At 44.7% G+C, this 16,844-nt stretch overlaps 1 protein-coding gene and 1 pseudogene across 1 annotated transcript; both read left to right on the forward strand.

Annotated features, from left to right (window-relative positions):
* Nucleotides 1–69: 69 nt before the first annotated feature.
* Nucleotides 70–7,650, forward strand: MBLAC2 (metallo-beta-lactamase domain containing 2). Its single transcript, XM_074813106.1, has 2 exons — nucleotides 70–539; nucleotides 4,046–7,650. The coding sequence occupies exons 1-2, from the start codon at nucleotides 95–97 to the stop codon at nucleotides 4,429–4,431; spliced, it is 831 nt and encodes a 276-aa protein (XP_074669207.1). The 5' UTR covers nucleotides 70–94; the 3' UTR covers nucleotides 4,432–7,650.
* A 7,235-nt stretch (nucleotides 7,651–14,885) lies between these two features.
* On the forward strand, nucleotides 14,886–15,621 carry LOC141918381 (V-type proton ATPase subunit D pseudogene; annotated as a pseudogene).
* Nucleotides 15,622–16,844: the final 1,223 nt, after the last annotated feature.

Here is a 16,844-nt window from a genome sequence, read left to right on the forward strand (position 1 = left end):
CGCCGCCGCCGCGGCGCTGAAGGCGGGGGAGAGGGGAGAGGGGGGCGGGGGGGGGGCGGGTGTCGGCTCGTCGTGGAGGAACGGCGGCCGGGCCATGTCGGCGCTGGAGTGGTTCGCCCACAAGCCCTTGGGCGGCGGCATCTTCTGGATCCAAGAACGTTTTTACGAATCGGGCAACCGGGCCAACATCTGGCTGGTGCGGGGCTCGCAGCGGGACGTGGTGATCGATGCCGGGCTGGGGCTGCGCAGCCTCCCCGACTACCTGCGCGCCGCCGGGCTGTTGGCGCCGGCCGAGGGGGCCGGCCCGCGGCCTTTGCTGGCCGTCGCCACCCACGTCCACTTCGACCACTCGGGCGGGCTGCAGCACTTCGAGGAGGTGGCGGTGCACAGCGCCGAAGCGGCGGCCCTGCTGCGAGGCGACAACTACGAGGCCGTCACTTGGCTGTCGGACCGGGAGGTGGCCCGGCCGCCGCGGCCCGGCTGGCGGGCACGGCAGTTCCGCGTCCCGCCCGTCCGGCCCAGCCGCCTGCTGCAGGAGGGTGAGGGCGGCCGCCCGGCCCGCGGTTTAGCTTCTCCCTTTCCATTCGTGTCCGGGCGTGGGGCCGAGGGGGATGCCCGAGGGGAAGGTGTCGCGAACGGGTGTTCTCGTGAATTATGATACATAAGGAGCGGCTGAGGGAACTGGGGGGGGGGGGGGTTTAGTCTGGAGAAGAGGAGGCTGAGGGGAGACCTCATGGCCCTCTACAACTACCTGAAAGGAGGGTGCAGAGAGGGGGGATGAGTCTCTTGACCCAAGGAACAAGTGCCAGGACAAGAGGGAATGGCCTCAAGCTGCGCCAGGGCAGGGTCAGACTGGCTCTTAGGAAGGATTTCTTTGCAGAAGGGGTTGTTGGGCGTTGGAATGGGCTGCCCAGGGCAGGGGGGGAGTCCCCATCCCTGGAGGGGTTGAAGAGTCGGGTTGACCCAGCGCTGAGGGATCTGGTGGAGTTGAGAACTCCCTGAAAGGAGGTTGCAGAAAGCTGGGGATGAGCCTCTTTAACCAAGTAATAAGTGATAGGACAAGAGGGAATGGCCTCAAGTTGCGCCACGGAAGGTTTAGACTAGATATTAGGAAGTATTTCTTTACAGAACGGGTTGTTAGGTGTTGGAATGGGCTGCCCAGGGAGGTGGTGGAGTCCCCATTCCTGGAGGTGTTCAAGAGGCGGGTTGACATAGCACTTAGGGATCTGATGTAGTTGGGATCTGTCAGTGCTAGGTTAACGGTTGGACTAGATGATCTTCAAGGTCCTTTCCAACCTAGATGATTCTGTGATTCTGTGAGAACGGCCAGTGGGAGGTTAATGCTTGGACTGGAGGATCCGCAAGGGCTTTTCCAACCGAGATGATTCTGTGAATTGTGAATCTGGGGTCGCAGGGTGACAGCTGTGGGTTGGCTGCCCCTCTTCTCCAGCTGCGGTAGGCAGCCCCTCATGCAGCACGTAAACCGGTATTTTTTCACTTCGGTTTGGTCTCCACAACCTGCTTTGCATATCGACAAGCCATCCGCAGGCCTCAATGTGGAACGAAAAAGATACGTAGTGGGTCAAATTCTTGTTTCTACCAGTTCTGAAAATATTGACAGGAATGGAGAAACGGGCATAAAATACCCTGGGCTTGCCTGACCTGTTTTCCTGTTGGTGCAGGATTTTTTTTCTTAGAATGAAAATCACTCAACAGTGATTTGAGTGATTAATTGAGCATCCCAGGTTTAGCCTTAGGCTGCTAACAGTATGTCACCATGTCTGTCAGTTCTGGCGACTGGTGACCCAGATTATTTATAAACCATCGAGGTATAGCAGTGTAAGGAACAAAGCAATTCATTGAAATACATACTGCGAAGAATATGGATTTTGTTTTACAGAAGTTACCTAAATAATACGTGCTGCGAGGAATATGTATTTTTACAGAATTTACCTAAATTATGTAAAATTCACAGAAGTGACCTGTTACAGATAAAAAATTCCATTTTGTCTCTCATAAGTAACAACAACTAAGTTATTTTGGCAACAACCAACCTAACTGTACAACACAGTGAAGCAGAAGTTAAAGGGTAGCAGTGTGACAGACAGGTGACACCTTTTGCAGGGGACTTGGTCTCTTCTTGGCTGTATTACACCGTCCCACATAGGTGCTTGGAAAAGCAGAACTGAACTTACTGAAGGCTTCAGAGAAGATGTGATGTGACACTCAGCTATAGTCAGTCAACAGATTCAATTGTTTTTTCTTTAAAAGGGAGGAATTATTGAGAAAATAATGTAAAAGAACAAGCACACTCGCTCTCAAAGTAACATCAGAGTTTCTAAGATAACATTTATTGAGACATACTGCGTGGAAGTGGCATGTCATCTCCACTGTGTGTGATTGCTGTGGGGTCAGGCTATCCAGTAATACTGAAAATACAGAACGTGCCCAGGGGCAAGGGCAATAATCTGTTACAATCCAAAACCGCAGCTTCTGCTTGCTTCGTTTGTTTAGTTTTTGCGTTACCTTAATCTTACTAGATGTTTCAAGCACCTTTAATTTCGCCTGTTCTAGCTAAAATTGCATCTACTTGTACTGTGCCTTACCATTTAGTGTTTTCCTGTAACTTGTATATTCTAGGACTCACAGTTTCCTTTAGTGGTCCCTTCAGCTTCAGAATTTAAGAGTTTTTCTTAAATTCTGCATGCTTCTTTAAATTTTGCATGCCATATTCTGCTTCTTTGTATTCCTTTCAGTGCCAGGAGCAGTCTGAAACCCACTGCAACACTTTCCTCCATTGACTTCACCACCTCCACTGTGGTTTCATTCACCAATACATTCATTTTCTGCACAGTCTTCTCAATAGTCAAGTCTACTTCTTTTTCCTGCCAAGGCTCCCCAACATTTCCCTGAAAGAGAATTTGGCTAAAAATTCTATTTGATAATTTTGAAACTAGCAGCTTCTGCAAATGTTCCCCTGTTGGGTACAGGATTCATTCCCCTGTTGGGTACAGGATGGTCAGGAGTTAGCTCTTCGGTGACTTCCAAACACTGTTTGAGCATTTTCAAAAATCCTTTTCAGTTAAATACCAAAGGTCCTCTCACAAAAGGTCTTCCTTTCAAGAGTTAAGTACCTTCAGACTTGCTGAGTTTTGAGTAAATTTGTGGCATGCCTGTCTGTGGTGTGAGGCAATCTGTAACTTTCAGATTTTTGATATGGTAGAGGTTTGGTAACTTTTTGTTGTTCTCCATGGAACTTGAAATGCATTGTTTTACATTGTACTGGATGTTTTACATTGTACTGGATGTTATTTCTTTTAGCAATGTTTCATATAGTTGTTAAGGAGCTGCTTCTGAGCAGCTGTTGGTCTTCTTTCCCTGCACAGCCCAAAAGTTTACATATTTACCACCTGTAAATGCCTTTTGCACATTTATAATTATGCTGCCATTACAATTTACAAGCAGACTTATTTGGCCTGTTTTCCACCCCTAGACTGGCTTTCTGCTGAAAGTACCAGTTCAGTGGCTACAATGAAAAGGCATTCACATTTAAGCTGGCAAAAAAAATGACATAATGTTGAGAAAGTTCTATTTTTGTATATCTGAAGATGAAGAAAGTGTGTGGAGGCCAGTCTTGGTTCTTCTCCAGCAATTTATGTTCAGACCTTTTGCCTTTCAGAGTTAACAGCAGTGCAATTCTAGGTGAATTAAGTGAGGGCAAAATGATAATAAATTGTGAAATACTTACTTTGTAAACTTTCAAAGGAGACCCTGCTTAGATGTGTTCTGTTTGATTCCTGTTTTATTTCCTCTGTCACATTTCTTTTCACATTGTTTAGTTTATTAGGGTGGGAATAGCTTCAATTAATACAGTCCAAGCCTGTGTTAACTTTTTGTCAAGTGTATTTTTCAAGTGCCTCTTTGGCGCTCACCAGGAAAATAAATATCCCGCTCTCTTTTCTGTGGATATATAGCATATGGGTAGGTCGTATTCTTCATGGTGTTTAATATACACGATAAATGCATATGTTTTCCTTGTTTGCAGGGGATGTGATCAGCCTTGGAGACCGACAGCTTACTGTCATGCACATGCCTGGTCACTCAAGAGGCAGCATTTGCTTACACGACAAAGACCATAAGATTTTGTTCAGCGGAGACGTGGTGTACGATGGATCCATGATTGACTGGCTTCCCTACAGCAGAATAAGTGACTACGTTACAAGCTGCCAGCGCCTCATGGAGCTGGTGGACAGAGGTCTTGTGGAGAAGGTACTGCCTGGGCACTTTAACATATTTGGGGCAGAAAGGCTGTATCGGTTAGCTTCCAACTACATTTCGCAGGCTGGAGTTTGTCACAAGGTTTCAACTTGTGCCATGAGATCCATCGCAAGCATAGCACTTCGCATTACAAATTCGAGAGTCACTTCCTAGTGACAGTGCGTTTTGTGTGACCTGTTCCCTGTTGAAAAAAAACAAGTGGCTTGTGAAAGTGTTGATAGAAGCAAAAGCAGTATGCATTAGTAAAAAGCTGGCAAATTGATACAGATGAGCTGCAAAAATTCTCCCTATTTTTGCCTACTTTATTCCTATTTTTATAAAAAGTATGTGAGTGAGTAGCTTTAGCCAAAGCTGCATTTTTCTTTCTATTTTTTCAGGGCATGTTTGCACACATACTGTGACTGAAATATATTGTTTTATTTTTGTTATGATCCTGACGGATGCATATATGCCAAAAGAAGAGGTTTTACATTCATGCCTGAAACCTTGTGGATGTAGCGCTAGGCTTGTGACTATTCACTCAACTCCTGCTCAGGTTTTGGCCTAACACAGCTCATGCTAAGACATGGTGTCTGCTGGGAGCAGCGCCGTTAGGTCAAAGCTAGAGCAGTGCCTGGGCAGGACTCGGTGGGCAGACGGAGGAAAGGGCCATTCTTCAGCCATCAGCACCTGCCGCTTGGTGCCTGCTGCATCTTTGCAAAGCGACTGTCTGGCAGTTTCTTTAGAACCCACTAACATATGGAAATGCTAAAGACCAAACTTCCAAGCTGGAAGGTATAGATACATCAGCTTATCCAAAAAGCTTTTTGATGCAGATCCAACAGCAGACGGACTGTTGAGGCTTTCGCGCTTCCCGATGTGGTGCAGGGAATGCCTGCGCCGGGGCAGAGGGGCACGAGTGAGCGCTCTCACCGTCGGCTGGGGAACTGTTCTGCTTGTAGGCGTGCCAGTTAGGAATTAGAGAAGTTGTGAACTAATGAATTAGTGTATTAGACTAGCCTGTACAAAGCGGGTTGAGCCCTTGCTTGATGTGTTTTGGTTTTTTTTCTGATGAGCTCATTAAAAAAAAGTTTATTTTCAGAGTTTGTTGTTCTGTAAATTTGGAGAACTGGACTGTGACAAGCTTAAAGGTTTTATTGCTGTTTAAGAGTATTTTTCTGTGACTGGATTGTAGCTCGGTTGTTAATGCTCTGTGGTAGGGGAAGGATGGAAACACTAACATTACCTTGCCCTGCTGCAGCTGCTGGATTAAACAGCCGGTACACTTGTTACCACAAAGTGAATGTAACTTGAACTGTTCACTGTTTGCTTATTCAGTGTTTGGTGCATATGGTTTTTATGAAAAGTAAAGTGCATTGTATTTGAGTCTGTTCCAAAAAAAGCTGAATACATTGAGAAATGCTAAATGATGTTGTAACTTGCTTACGAAAACTGAATGTGTGATATTTAAAAGCTGTTGAAATGGTTGTAGTTTGTGTAATTATTCTAACAGTCTATAACTTTTTTAAAAGGACACTGTCTGATGTTATTTTTGTATATAGACATATATACTTTCCTAAAAAGACTGCAAATGTTTTTCCCAAATTTTAGTGCAGTTTAGCCTTTTTTGTTCGGCTTTCACTTTACGGGGAAGCTTTTTCCCCCCCTCTCATCATACCCAACAAAAAGGGAGCCCAAAGTTTGGGCTCTAAGGCATGGGCAAGTGGAAGTTGACAGCCTTCTATTGGTGTAAATCCTGGTGAAAAAAACAGCTGCAAAATACAAAGCATCCCTGTCTGAAAATTATGAAGGCATATCTTATGTAATGCTTTTCTCCTTTCACAGATCACTGCACTCCTGCCTTTACTATTGGAATATATTCTTCACCAGGATTTGTACTGATAGGTTGTGATGTGCCTAGTTCTTGTTAGCAGTGCCTGTCTCCAAGCTGAAGCAAAATTGTGAGTGGGCAGGACAGGTGCAGCAATGCAGCACTTGAAAGACCTGTTATCACTCGTATCACAGTCCCTTTTTTTGGAGAAATCCAAGTGCATTGTTGTATTGCATGAGGAGTTTGAATCAGTGGGCAGACTTCAGTCATAAATGAAGCCAGGAGATTTTTATCTTGGCCTCACTTGGCCGGAGGAGGAAATACAAAAGGTTAGCCTGGGAAGCAAAAAAGCCATTCGGTGAAGAGGCGCAGAACAAATTCCACAGTGTGGTTTTCCTTTTTTAGCCTGCTGACACATGCTGCTATTTACATAGCAGCCCAGACATTCTTCTTGATAGCCGAGGGTTCAGAGGCACAGATCCGAGGTGACAAGCGGGAAAGTTGGAATGGCTGAAGAAATACACAGCACTGAAGGGTCCACCAGTTTTCCTGATGAAGCTGTGGTGTCACAGGTTACCTGATGGTAGTTGAATTCCTTCAAATTAGCCATCTGCAGGGTAACACCAGCAGTAATATCGCTCTGTGCTTTTGAGAAGGCTGTAGGAGCACTGGTGATAGCCCCCTGCCATAAGGCACAGAGACACCTCTTCTGACAGCCTGCTAATTTGTATGCAAATGTTCATCAGGAGAGTGAGACCACGCTGAATGAGCCTTTTGTGTTATACTGCTATTGGTTCGTTTATTTGATCCAATATTAGAAGCCCTGTAGCCAGATTTTACTGCATTGTAAAACCTGAGCTCCTCCCAGAAGGCTCACAGGCATGCCAGTGCAAAAGCAAAGATACCCTCCATCATCTGTGTTTAAATCTGTGCTCAGTATCAGCTACAAGATCCTTAAATGTCCAGATCACTGTCAAAACGCCCTATTAAGGCATGCTTAAGTCCATTAAGTATATGCCGATAACATCTATTGCCTGGGTTTTCCTCCTTGACCAAAATCTGGGGAATAATTTCCTAGCTCAGAAGTGAGCTTTACATGAACACAGCCCAAAATGTGGGGCATGTTAGTAAACTGCTGCTATAATCCAGTTGAAAGTAGTTTTTGAGGATCTTGAAAATTTTTTTGTACTATAAGAAATTCACTACTAGGTAAATGATACATCTTAAGTATAAAGAACTGTGACTATTTTTGTTAAGGATTGCCAAGTTTTAGTCATCAGAGTTTTACAGTGTCCCTTTAACACTACTTGGATTAAATATTTAAAACATACATTGTAAGTTTAAATATTGCAACATCTTGGGCATTTAGAACTGTGTTGATTTATTTGTAAAATCTAAATGTGTGTTAATGCAGCTTTCAGTAGATTGGGGAATTGACAAAAAAATCAGATAGGAAGTTTTGCTTTATAATCTGTCAAGACTTCTGCGATGTTAAACAGCAGTTTACTCTTAAAAAACTAATTTTGTCGTAGATAATCATAATAAAAAATGTTTTAATCGTATGCAGTCCTGTTGTAATTTCTAGGTATTTTTTAAGAGGAGTACTTTTTCATCCTAAACGTAGCGTAAAATCTTTACAAGCTGTTAGCGGTGTTTTCTGTGCTGAGCAAGAGACTGAAGTAGAATTTGCATATCATAGACAGATGATGCAAAGCTTCTATAACACCTGTGCTGGGTTTGGGGGTGTGGTGGGGGTTTTGGTAGCAGGGGGGGGGCTACAGTGGTGGCCCCTGTGAGAAGCTTCTCGAAGCTCCCCCGGCTCCGAGTCGGAGCCGCCTCTGGCCAAGGCCGAGCCAATTAGTGATGGTGGCTGCACCTCCGGGATAACGTATTTAAGAAGGGGGACCTGGGAGGAGGGGTTGGAGCTGTGAGGGAGACACCTCTGTGAACACTGAGGGCAGTGGAAGAAAGGAGCAGGAGGAAAGGGGGGAGGTTTTCCAGAGCAGAGACCCCCCTGTATCCCGTGGTGAGAGGGCAGGACCCCCTGCCCCCATGGAGGTCACCGGTGGAGCAGATGCCGCCCTGCAGCCCGTGGAGGAGCCCACACCGGAGCAGGGGGCTGCGCCCGAAGGAGGCCGGGACTGTGAGGGGAGAAGCAGCCCCCACTGTTGTAGTTCAGCGCTGGGAGAGCTGCAGCCTGTGGGAAGGACTCAGGTCAGAGAAGGTTCATGGAGAACTGTCTGCTGTGAGAGGGGAATCACGCTGGAGGAGAGGATAATGTGAGGAGTCCTCCCCCTGAGGAGGAAGTGGCAGCAGGACTGACCATAACCACCATCCCCTGCCCCCTGCCCTGCTGGGGGGAGGAGGAGGTAGAGAGATCAGGGGCAAAGCTGAGCCGGGGAAGAAGGGAGGGATGGGGGAAGGTGTTTTTAAGATGCCCCACTCTGTCTGTTAAGTGTTGTTGCTGTTAGTATCTGAATTAAATTGATGTTCTTTCTCTTCCCCTAACAAGTCTGTCTTTTGCCCATGACCATAATGGGTGAATCATCCCTCCCTGTCCTTATCATGATTCCCAAGCCTTCTGTTGTATTTCCTCCTATCCGCACTCCTGAGGGGGAAGGGGGGAGCAAGTGGCTGCATGGTGCTCAGTTGCCCTCTGGACTCACACAACAACAAACCATGAGTGGGTACTTCTTGGAAAAAAACCACACATTTTAACACAAATCAGCATTACGTCTTCAATAGAATTCGCACACAGAAAACATGGATGTGATGAAGGTATATATTTGGGGGCCAATTTCAGTTTGTGGGGAGGTAGATTATTATTTTCACACAAGACAGTAGCTCATGACAGCTGTTTACTTGAAACAAAAATGGTCACATAGCTTCTGTTCAGCACATAACTGGAGCTTAAAATAATGCCTAGCATTGCTGTCTAGTTTCTGATAAAAGGTAAGACTCCTTATCAACTGATAAACTGTAGAAGTTTCGTGGAAATTATTCCATGAATAACAAAAGCAGCTGCTGTCATGAAAACCAGCAGAAAAGAAATGTGCCTGTATAAAGCCAAGAATAAATGAGGGTGAAATGCACCTGTTCATTTAAAGATGAAGATATGCTTCCTTCCAGACAACCGATAACTGAACTTCTGGGATGTCTGGTTGTTCAGTTAACACAATGCATTTGTTTTCCTCCCAGGAGTTCCAGTGTCGAGGTGCAGTCTTCAAGTCAATCTCTTTGCATATTAGCACAAGTACAATCTTACTTTCAAAACTAGCTTGTTAAATTTTGAATTTTATGGGGTGATGAGGACAGAATTTGAAGGCAAATATAGGTAGATACGATTTTATGAGGGAAATAGGGCAATTAAATGAAAAGAATCAAAAAATACTGCAATGTTGGTTTTATCTAAGGAATAAAAAAATGAGATTGGGAGCAGCCACTTCTCAGATTATGTTATTGGGGTCCCCCACCCAGCCCTGTTCCTCTGTCCTTTTTGGTGACATCTTTTATCATACAACCTGACAGTCAGGACTATCCCCGTAGATGGGGCATCATCATTTGAAGATGTGGTACAACCGTGTGTCAATGATGCCCCATTACACATCTAGGAACAGGGTAACTCCTAGTGGAAGACAGACACCTCGGATCCGAGTTTATCAACTTGTGCCAACTCAAAACTTGCATCCTAATGAAGGATGTGCACAGCCTGTCTCTGTCATCTGAGGACTGCAATAAGTTCAGATGCACATCAAGAGTCACCGCAGCACAGGACAAAAAGATTTCAGTGCCCCAGTTAAAAGGACTAGCCCTGGTGTTCGAAGTGGGAGCACTAGGAACCCAAGGTGTAAGCGAAATCCATCACTAATCCTTTCTCAGAAAATGGGTTTGCCGACAAGTTGAAAGAAGTTTGTTACACATACTGTGGAAATCATATTTGACATCAAGTATGATACGGTAAATTGTCCTAGCAACAAGAATAAGTATTTTTCATCAGCATTCAGCAAATAAGGGGACATTTTGGTTTGCTGATGAGAAATCGAATACTTTATTGCACTTCCTTGCAGACAAGTATACAATAGAGGGCTGAGAAAAACCATCCTGAGGTCACCTAGCACCACCTTCATGCAGAGAAGCAGAATGTTTGCTTAAAACTAGAGGTTCCCACCTCTGCCTGCCCCCACTTTTTCCTGTTTCCATTACTTTTTCACTTCCTGGTCCCTCAACTGCCTCACATTTCTGGTCTGTTACCAACTTTTTCCTTCATCCCACAGCCTCTGCTGCTTCCGCACACATACCCAGACTTCTATGCCTCCCCATGAGTTCCCTCACCTTTTTTCCCCTCTTCCTCACTCTGAGAAATGGCTTCTTTTTCTTCACAGTGTCTGAAATCCACCACTTCTGGAGCACAGAATAAGAAACCCAGCAGATAAAGGGCAGCCCTGTGGCTCACCCATAAAGGTCATTCCACAATGCCCTATTGATCAACCTAGACTTTCCTTCATATTCAGTCCAATTTATCCTTTTTTACAAATTAAGCTGTTATTCTTGGATGCAGTGGCTGTATAACATCTTTTTACATAGCAGAAAACTGTTACCAGACAGCTACCATAAGCTTAAAAACATGACATATAAGTAAAGATTTAATTCCTTTGTCTTTTCCCTCCAGATCTTTCCAGTTTCTTTATTCCTGTCTTAAACTATGCTCTGCAAAGCTGTACAGCACTCAAGCTTTGGCCAGCACCAAGCAGAGCAGAACAGGTTAATCCTTGCCTTGCATGTTTGCACCTTTCCTGATACGTCGTATTGCTGATTTGTATTTCTGGTCCCTTGCAATCTCCAAATTCTGTTCTGTAATAACATTTTCGATCCAGTTACCTCCCATCTTGCCTTTCTGCACTGGAGTTTTTTCCTATGAAATAAAGAACCGTCAACTTGCCTTCATTCCATTTCTTATCGCTGATTCTAGGCCACCTCATCAACTTATCAACATGATTTTGAATTCTGATCCTGTCTTCCATCATGCCTGTAACTCCACCTTCTTACAGCTTACCAGGTGGAGGAGGAAGCTTCAGAGTTTGAGGAGGCTGCTTTAGTCACACAGGGTATCTTTGCATCAATAAGAATAGCCTTCAGGCTGCCTCATACCTTTCTTCTGCTACGCCTTCATCTCATATTCAGCCTACACTCTGCTCACGTAGAATGGATTTCTTTACAGCCATCAATGTTTTGGTTCATCCTTTGGCACTTTGAACTTAAGCTTTAAAACGTAAAATTCTATTTTTCATACTGCTGTGCATGCAATCTGATTCCAGTTTCTTACCAGTTACATACAATTTTTATTTACAGCAACTATGAATGTGTGGTGTCATATTGAACTACACCTTGTATTTCACAATACATGCTATATCTGTGGCTATCTCAGATGAGTCAGGGGTCTTTATAATGGTCTGATACACATGGAAATGAAAGTAATTTTAATTTCTTCAGTACTACAGCATCTCATTTTGTTTTTACATCAGTGAACACCTCTTTGCCATTATGACACTATGAAAGAAACATGGGATGTTTCTGCTAAAAAGAACATTATCAGAGACAGAGAAAAAAAAAAAAAGGGCATTACTGTTAAATCCTAGACTGAAGGATGCTATACAGCAGAGCTCAGAATGAGCTTTAGAACAAGTGCTGTTAAAGCCTAGTGTAACACCTTGCCTTTTAAGAGCAGACATCTGTAGCCAAAGAAAACAAAAAATGGAGATCTGTTAGGAAAGAGGGAGGGAGATAAGGGCAGAAAAACATATGGCAAAGGAGGAATTATGAATATTTAACTTTTAAAATCTAGGTCTAAGAATTTAGCCAACACTGTTTCAAGTTATTATTTATAATTTATGCACGTATTTCTGAAATCATTAAGCAGTACCACTTGTGTCTAAAAATGCAACCAGATTTCATCCATTCTTCAGTCCCCTACTTCCAAACTGAATTGGGAAGCACAGATACAACTGAAAAGCAATCAGAAAATACAGGTTAGGTTTTATTTTAAACATTATTCGAAGCTAAATATACATACACGCTGGTAAAAACATTAGGTTATATGTACATCGCACACCCTGGTGCAGCACAGGGATATCCAGGCTAGTCAGAAAGCAATTTAGTCCTCTGGGGTACGTAATTAGCCCAGACAACTATAGCGCGATGCTAAATCACTTCACTACTCGCTCATACATTAACACCGCGTTGCTGTGTGCAGTGTAATCACACCTCAAAGTCAGTTCTACAGAGAACGTGCAGGCGGAATACCCCCTCTCTGCTCCTCTATTCTCGTACCAAAAGGCAGTAAAAGTCGTTCTTATCCAGTAGGGGTGGTGCAGGCTGGGCTGGAGCAGCAGCAGTCGCAGCAGCAGCAGCAGCAGCAGACTTGCCCACTGGTGGCTGAGCAGCACAAGTACAGGCAGTAGCTGCCTCCAAGGGCTGGGGCAGAGCTGCTGTGCTGAGAGGAGGAACACAGAGCCAGGTACCACCTGGGACTACATCTCTCTGCACAGACAAAAAAAAAAAAAAAATAGCATCTAAATTTACCATGATTTCACCGTGAAAAGAATAGGCTTCCTTGCATAATTATGGATTAAAGTAGAAACCAACAGTGTTATTAAGCCTGCTCTTCGCCTTCGCTGTGCTATCCAAAACCATTTCCAGCACATAGTTCCTCCAATTTCAGCTTTTATTGCACAGGCTAATCTCACCAGTTTAATAACTGACTTTGCCCGTGTGTGTTCCCATGTGTGCCCAACAGTGCCCTGGGAAGGTTACGAGGCATTCAATAGCAATTAAAATTGGAAAGCACGGGAAAAACAAATCTCTGACACAGGGAGAATGACTCAGAAAAGATCCTTGGCCAACACATCTGTGACTGTACCAGAGCTACAGAGGAAGATATTTTCCAGAAGTTTGGTCCAGATCATCATTTCCAATCATCAAACTGGCAAGGATGCATGACATGTTTTTAATACAGCTTTACATTTTCACACTTATTTTGTGCTGTACAATTTGCTGTAAGAGTGACATGAACAAAAAACACTGGTGCTTGCATGAAGTCTACCCAAGCAAAACTCATTTGAAAGTTTTTGGATTAATTTTATCGACAAAGCAGCTTGTTGCTTTATCTCACAAGGTTCTGATATTTGATCTGATTTTGAACAGCTGGGATGGGGTTTGCAATCTTCTGGACCCTCCAATTCAGCTTGGGACAAGGGAACAGTAGGGTGGTTTCAAATACTAATAAAACTAGGAATAGAAAAGGAAACATATTCACTGAAAGAGATGGCTGGCAGACAGCCTCACAAATGTCCTTCATATACCAACAGATGAGTTTGAAAATTAATTAACAGCTGAAGATACAGCTAATAATAAAGCCTTCAAGTATACCTCACAAAAAAAATCATTATTTTCCTCATTAAGCTGGCAATACAGAGGTGTGAGGAACATGCTGGTGATATTCTAATTTATCCACTCCAGTGATATTCTAATTTATCCACCCTACTCATAAGAGGTAATTTTAGAAGGGATTTAGCCATCTTTGAAAATGTAAGGGTTTGCAAGTCACAGCTACCATACCCAAAATCAGGTATTTATTTTTAGCTATTATAATTTAAGCCTGCCTTTTCAGTTTTGAATTCCTGGCATCTCCATTTCATGTGCAATATGAGCACTGCTGCCAGCTTTACTAAATTTACAAACAGTGGCATTTAGGTTTCTGGAGCAGAGCTTTTGCCGTAGCATCCCATGAAGAACAGCACCACTTGCACTAAGAATCTGTTTGCCTGGAGATCTTCTGCCCCGAAGATCTTACAGTTTAGTGCAGAGAGTAACAACATCACTACAAACACTGAGGGTTGCCTTGATGGGACCAGCATGGAGTCCCAAGAGGTGTATTCAGGACTTGTACCCAACTCCCTGCTTCAAACAGGGGAAAAACACAGATTTGAAAGCAATTCTCAGATGAATGCACCTAAGTACAGACACATCCAAACAGCAAGGAGTGAAATGGAAAACCAGTAATCAAAAATCTCACTACAGCACAAGTTTATGGTCAAACCTGCCAATAATTTATGCTTTTAGTTACTAAGCTACCATTTGTTAACAGAGGTCAATTACAAACTTCTTACAGTACTTCTGCCTACTTGATCTGTGGACCAGATATTATGAACGACAGCCAAACAAGCCTCATCTCTGCTTGACTTCGTTCAGGGAAAATGTCTTGAGCACACCTACTGAATCCAGCTCTTCACATCCAGCAGTGTGCACTTGGGGTCAACCTGCTACTGGTTTATTACTGGAAACGTAGGTGTAAAACACCTTCAAGGCATGCTGTCAGTCCTGAAGAGAGCAGGATTGAAATGCCTAAAGGAGTTTTTCACTGCCCAAGTTTTTTCAGTGAATCTAGCCAGGCTGCTTAGCACCGTATTAGGAAAGATTTGAACATCCATATGGTCCAGCTAGTAACACTGGACTATGCTGTTTCAGGACTGGTTATAAACCAGCCCTGTCATAGCAAGGTACAAGGGACAGGTATCGTGACACAGACCGGAGCACTGAGGCAGCGTTTTTTCCAAGTTGGTGAGACGAGTATTTCCTCCACCCACAGAATATGTAACAGTGGCTCATTCACTGGTTTGAAAAGCACAGGAGTATTAACGACAATGAGTTAGCAAAATGTAAGCTGACCTTCTGACCTTTAGGGTAGAAGAATGATTCATGGTGACAACCAGAGCGGGCCCCACTGGCCCCCGCTGCCACCATGTCAGGCAAGGATCGCACCGAGATCTTCCCCTCGTGGATGGCTCAGACCGTCATGAAGGCTTGTTTGAAAGGAGCCCAAACAGGTCATAACCTCTTGAAGAAAAAATCTGATGCTTTGAGACTCCAATTCAGGCAGATCCTTAAGAAAATTATTGACACTAAAATGCTGATGGGTGAGGTGATGAGAGAAGCTGCCTTTTCACTTGCTGAGGCAAAGTTTACAGAAGATTTCAGTACCACTGTGATCCAAGATGTGAATAAAGCTCAAGTCAAGATCGGAGCTAAAAAAGACAATGTAGCAGGTGTAACCTTGCCAGTTTTTGAGCATTGCCAGGAAGGAGGGGACAGCTATGAGCTGACCGGCTTGGCCAGAGGTGGAGAACAGCTGGCTAAGCTGAAGAGGAACTATGCCAAAGCTGTGGAGCTACTTGTGGAACTGGCCTCCTTACAGACATTCTTTGTTACTTTGGATGAAGCCATTAAAATAACAGACAGACATGTGAATGCAATTGAACATGTGATTATTCCCAGGATCCAGTGTACTCCTTCTTGTATCATCACAGACCTGGATGAATGAGAACAAGAATTCTACAGGTTAAAGAATATCCAGGAAAAAAAAAAAAAAAAGGTATTGAAAGAAAAATCTGAGAAAGAACAGGAGCTGCGGAGGGCTGCTGGTGGGCAACATGAACCAGCCAATCTCTTAGAAGGATGAAGACCTTCTCTTTGAGTAACCCAGCACAGCATTTGGATATGGAGCAGGGGACCCAGGATACAGAATGTCCAATCGCAATATAATTCAGGATATGTTGCCTCAATGATACTTATGTGGCTTCTCAGTTGGTGTAAAAGTCTCAAATTGAATGGATTGTGGATTTCTCCTGGGAGATTAGAAATTATTTAAAACTTTTAAAACTAAAAAAAAAAAAAAAAGAGGAGCGGCTGAGGGAACTGGGGGGGTTTAGTCTAGAGAAGAGGAGGCTGAGGGGAGACCTCATGGCTCTCTCCAACTCCCTGAAAGGAGGGTGCAGAGAGGGGGGGATGAGTCTCTTGACCCGAGGAACCAGCGCCAGGACAAGAGGGAATGGCCTCAAGTTGCACCAGGGTAGGGTTAGACTGGCTCTTAGAAAGTATTTCTTTGCAGAAGGGGTTGTTGGGCGTTGGAATGGGCTGCCCAGGGCAGGGGGGGGAGTCCCCATCCCTGGAGGGGTTGAAGAGTCGGGTTGACCCAGCGCTGAGGGATCTGGTGGAGTTGAGAATGGTCAGTGGGAGGTTCAGGGTTGGACTGAATGATCTTCAAGGTCTTTTCCAACCAAGACAATTCTGTGATTCTGTGAACTCAAACAATCTATTAAGGTCTCCAGCCTTCACATAATACAGATTGCTTCCCCCGGAAATTGTTAGGAAGACAGAGTCAGTAAAATGGCACAAAGGCTTGATAAAAATGCTTCCATAAACTCTGAATATTATGTGTGTATACAAATTTTGCAGCGACATGCTTATGAACCACATCTCCCCTCACCCCAAACCCCATCTTGAAGGTGTACAGCCAGTAGCAATTCTCAGCTGACAAAGAGACCAGCCCGCTTCTCCAAAGCACTGCCAACATCCCGGGGTGCCGACAGCTGCCGCCGCACAACAAGCGGCCGCTCCCCGGCTCCGGCCGGCGGGAACACCGCCTCAGGCCGCTCCCCCACAACCTGCCCTACTTCCACACTCAAGATGGCGCCGCCCGACTCAGCGGCGGACAGAACAGACAGGCCCTGAGCATGCCGGAAGTCTCTTCTACCGCAGCCCAGCACACCTAGGCTAGAGAGGAGCTAGAGAGGAGCGAGCGGGGGCGGCACAGGCACCCCGTGAGCCCGCCAGCCACGCTACAGGCCCGCCATGACCGCCGCCATTTTCCACAGGCAGGCACCCCCCGCCCCTCTGACCGCGACGCGCAGCATTCTGCGTA

The sequence above is a fragment of the Strix aluco genome, chromosome Z, assembly GCF_031877795.1.
Source record: "Strix aluco isolate bStrAlu1 chromosome Z, bStrAlu1.hap1, whole genome shotgun sequence".
Lineage (NCBI taxonomy): Eukaryota > Metazoa > Chordata > Aves > Strigiformes > Strigidae > Strix > Strix aluco.

Bases quoted from the DNA above. Each gene is read 5' to 3' on its own strand.
- MBLAC2 (XM_074813106.1), top strand. From the start codon at position 95: ATGTCGGCGCTGGAGTGGTTCGCCCACAAGCCCTTGGGCGGCGGCATC. The intron at 540-4,045 runs GTGAGGGCGGCC...CCTTGTTTGCAG, and splicing joins CAGCCGCCTGCTGCAGGAGG to GGGATGTGATCAGCCTTGGA.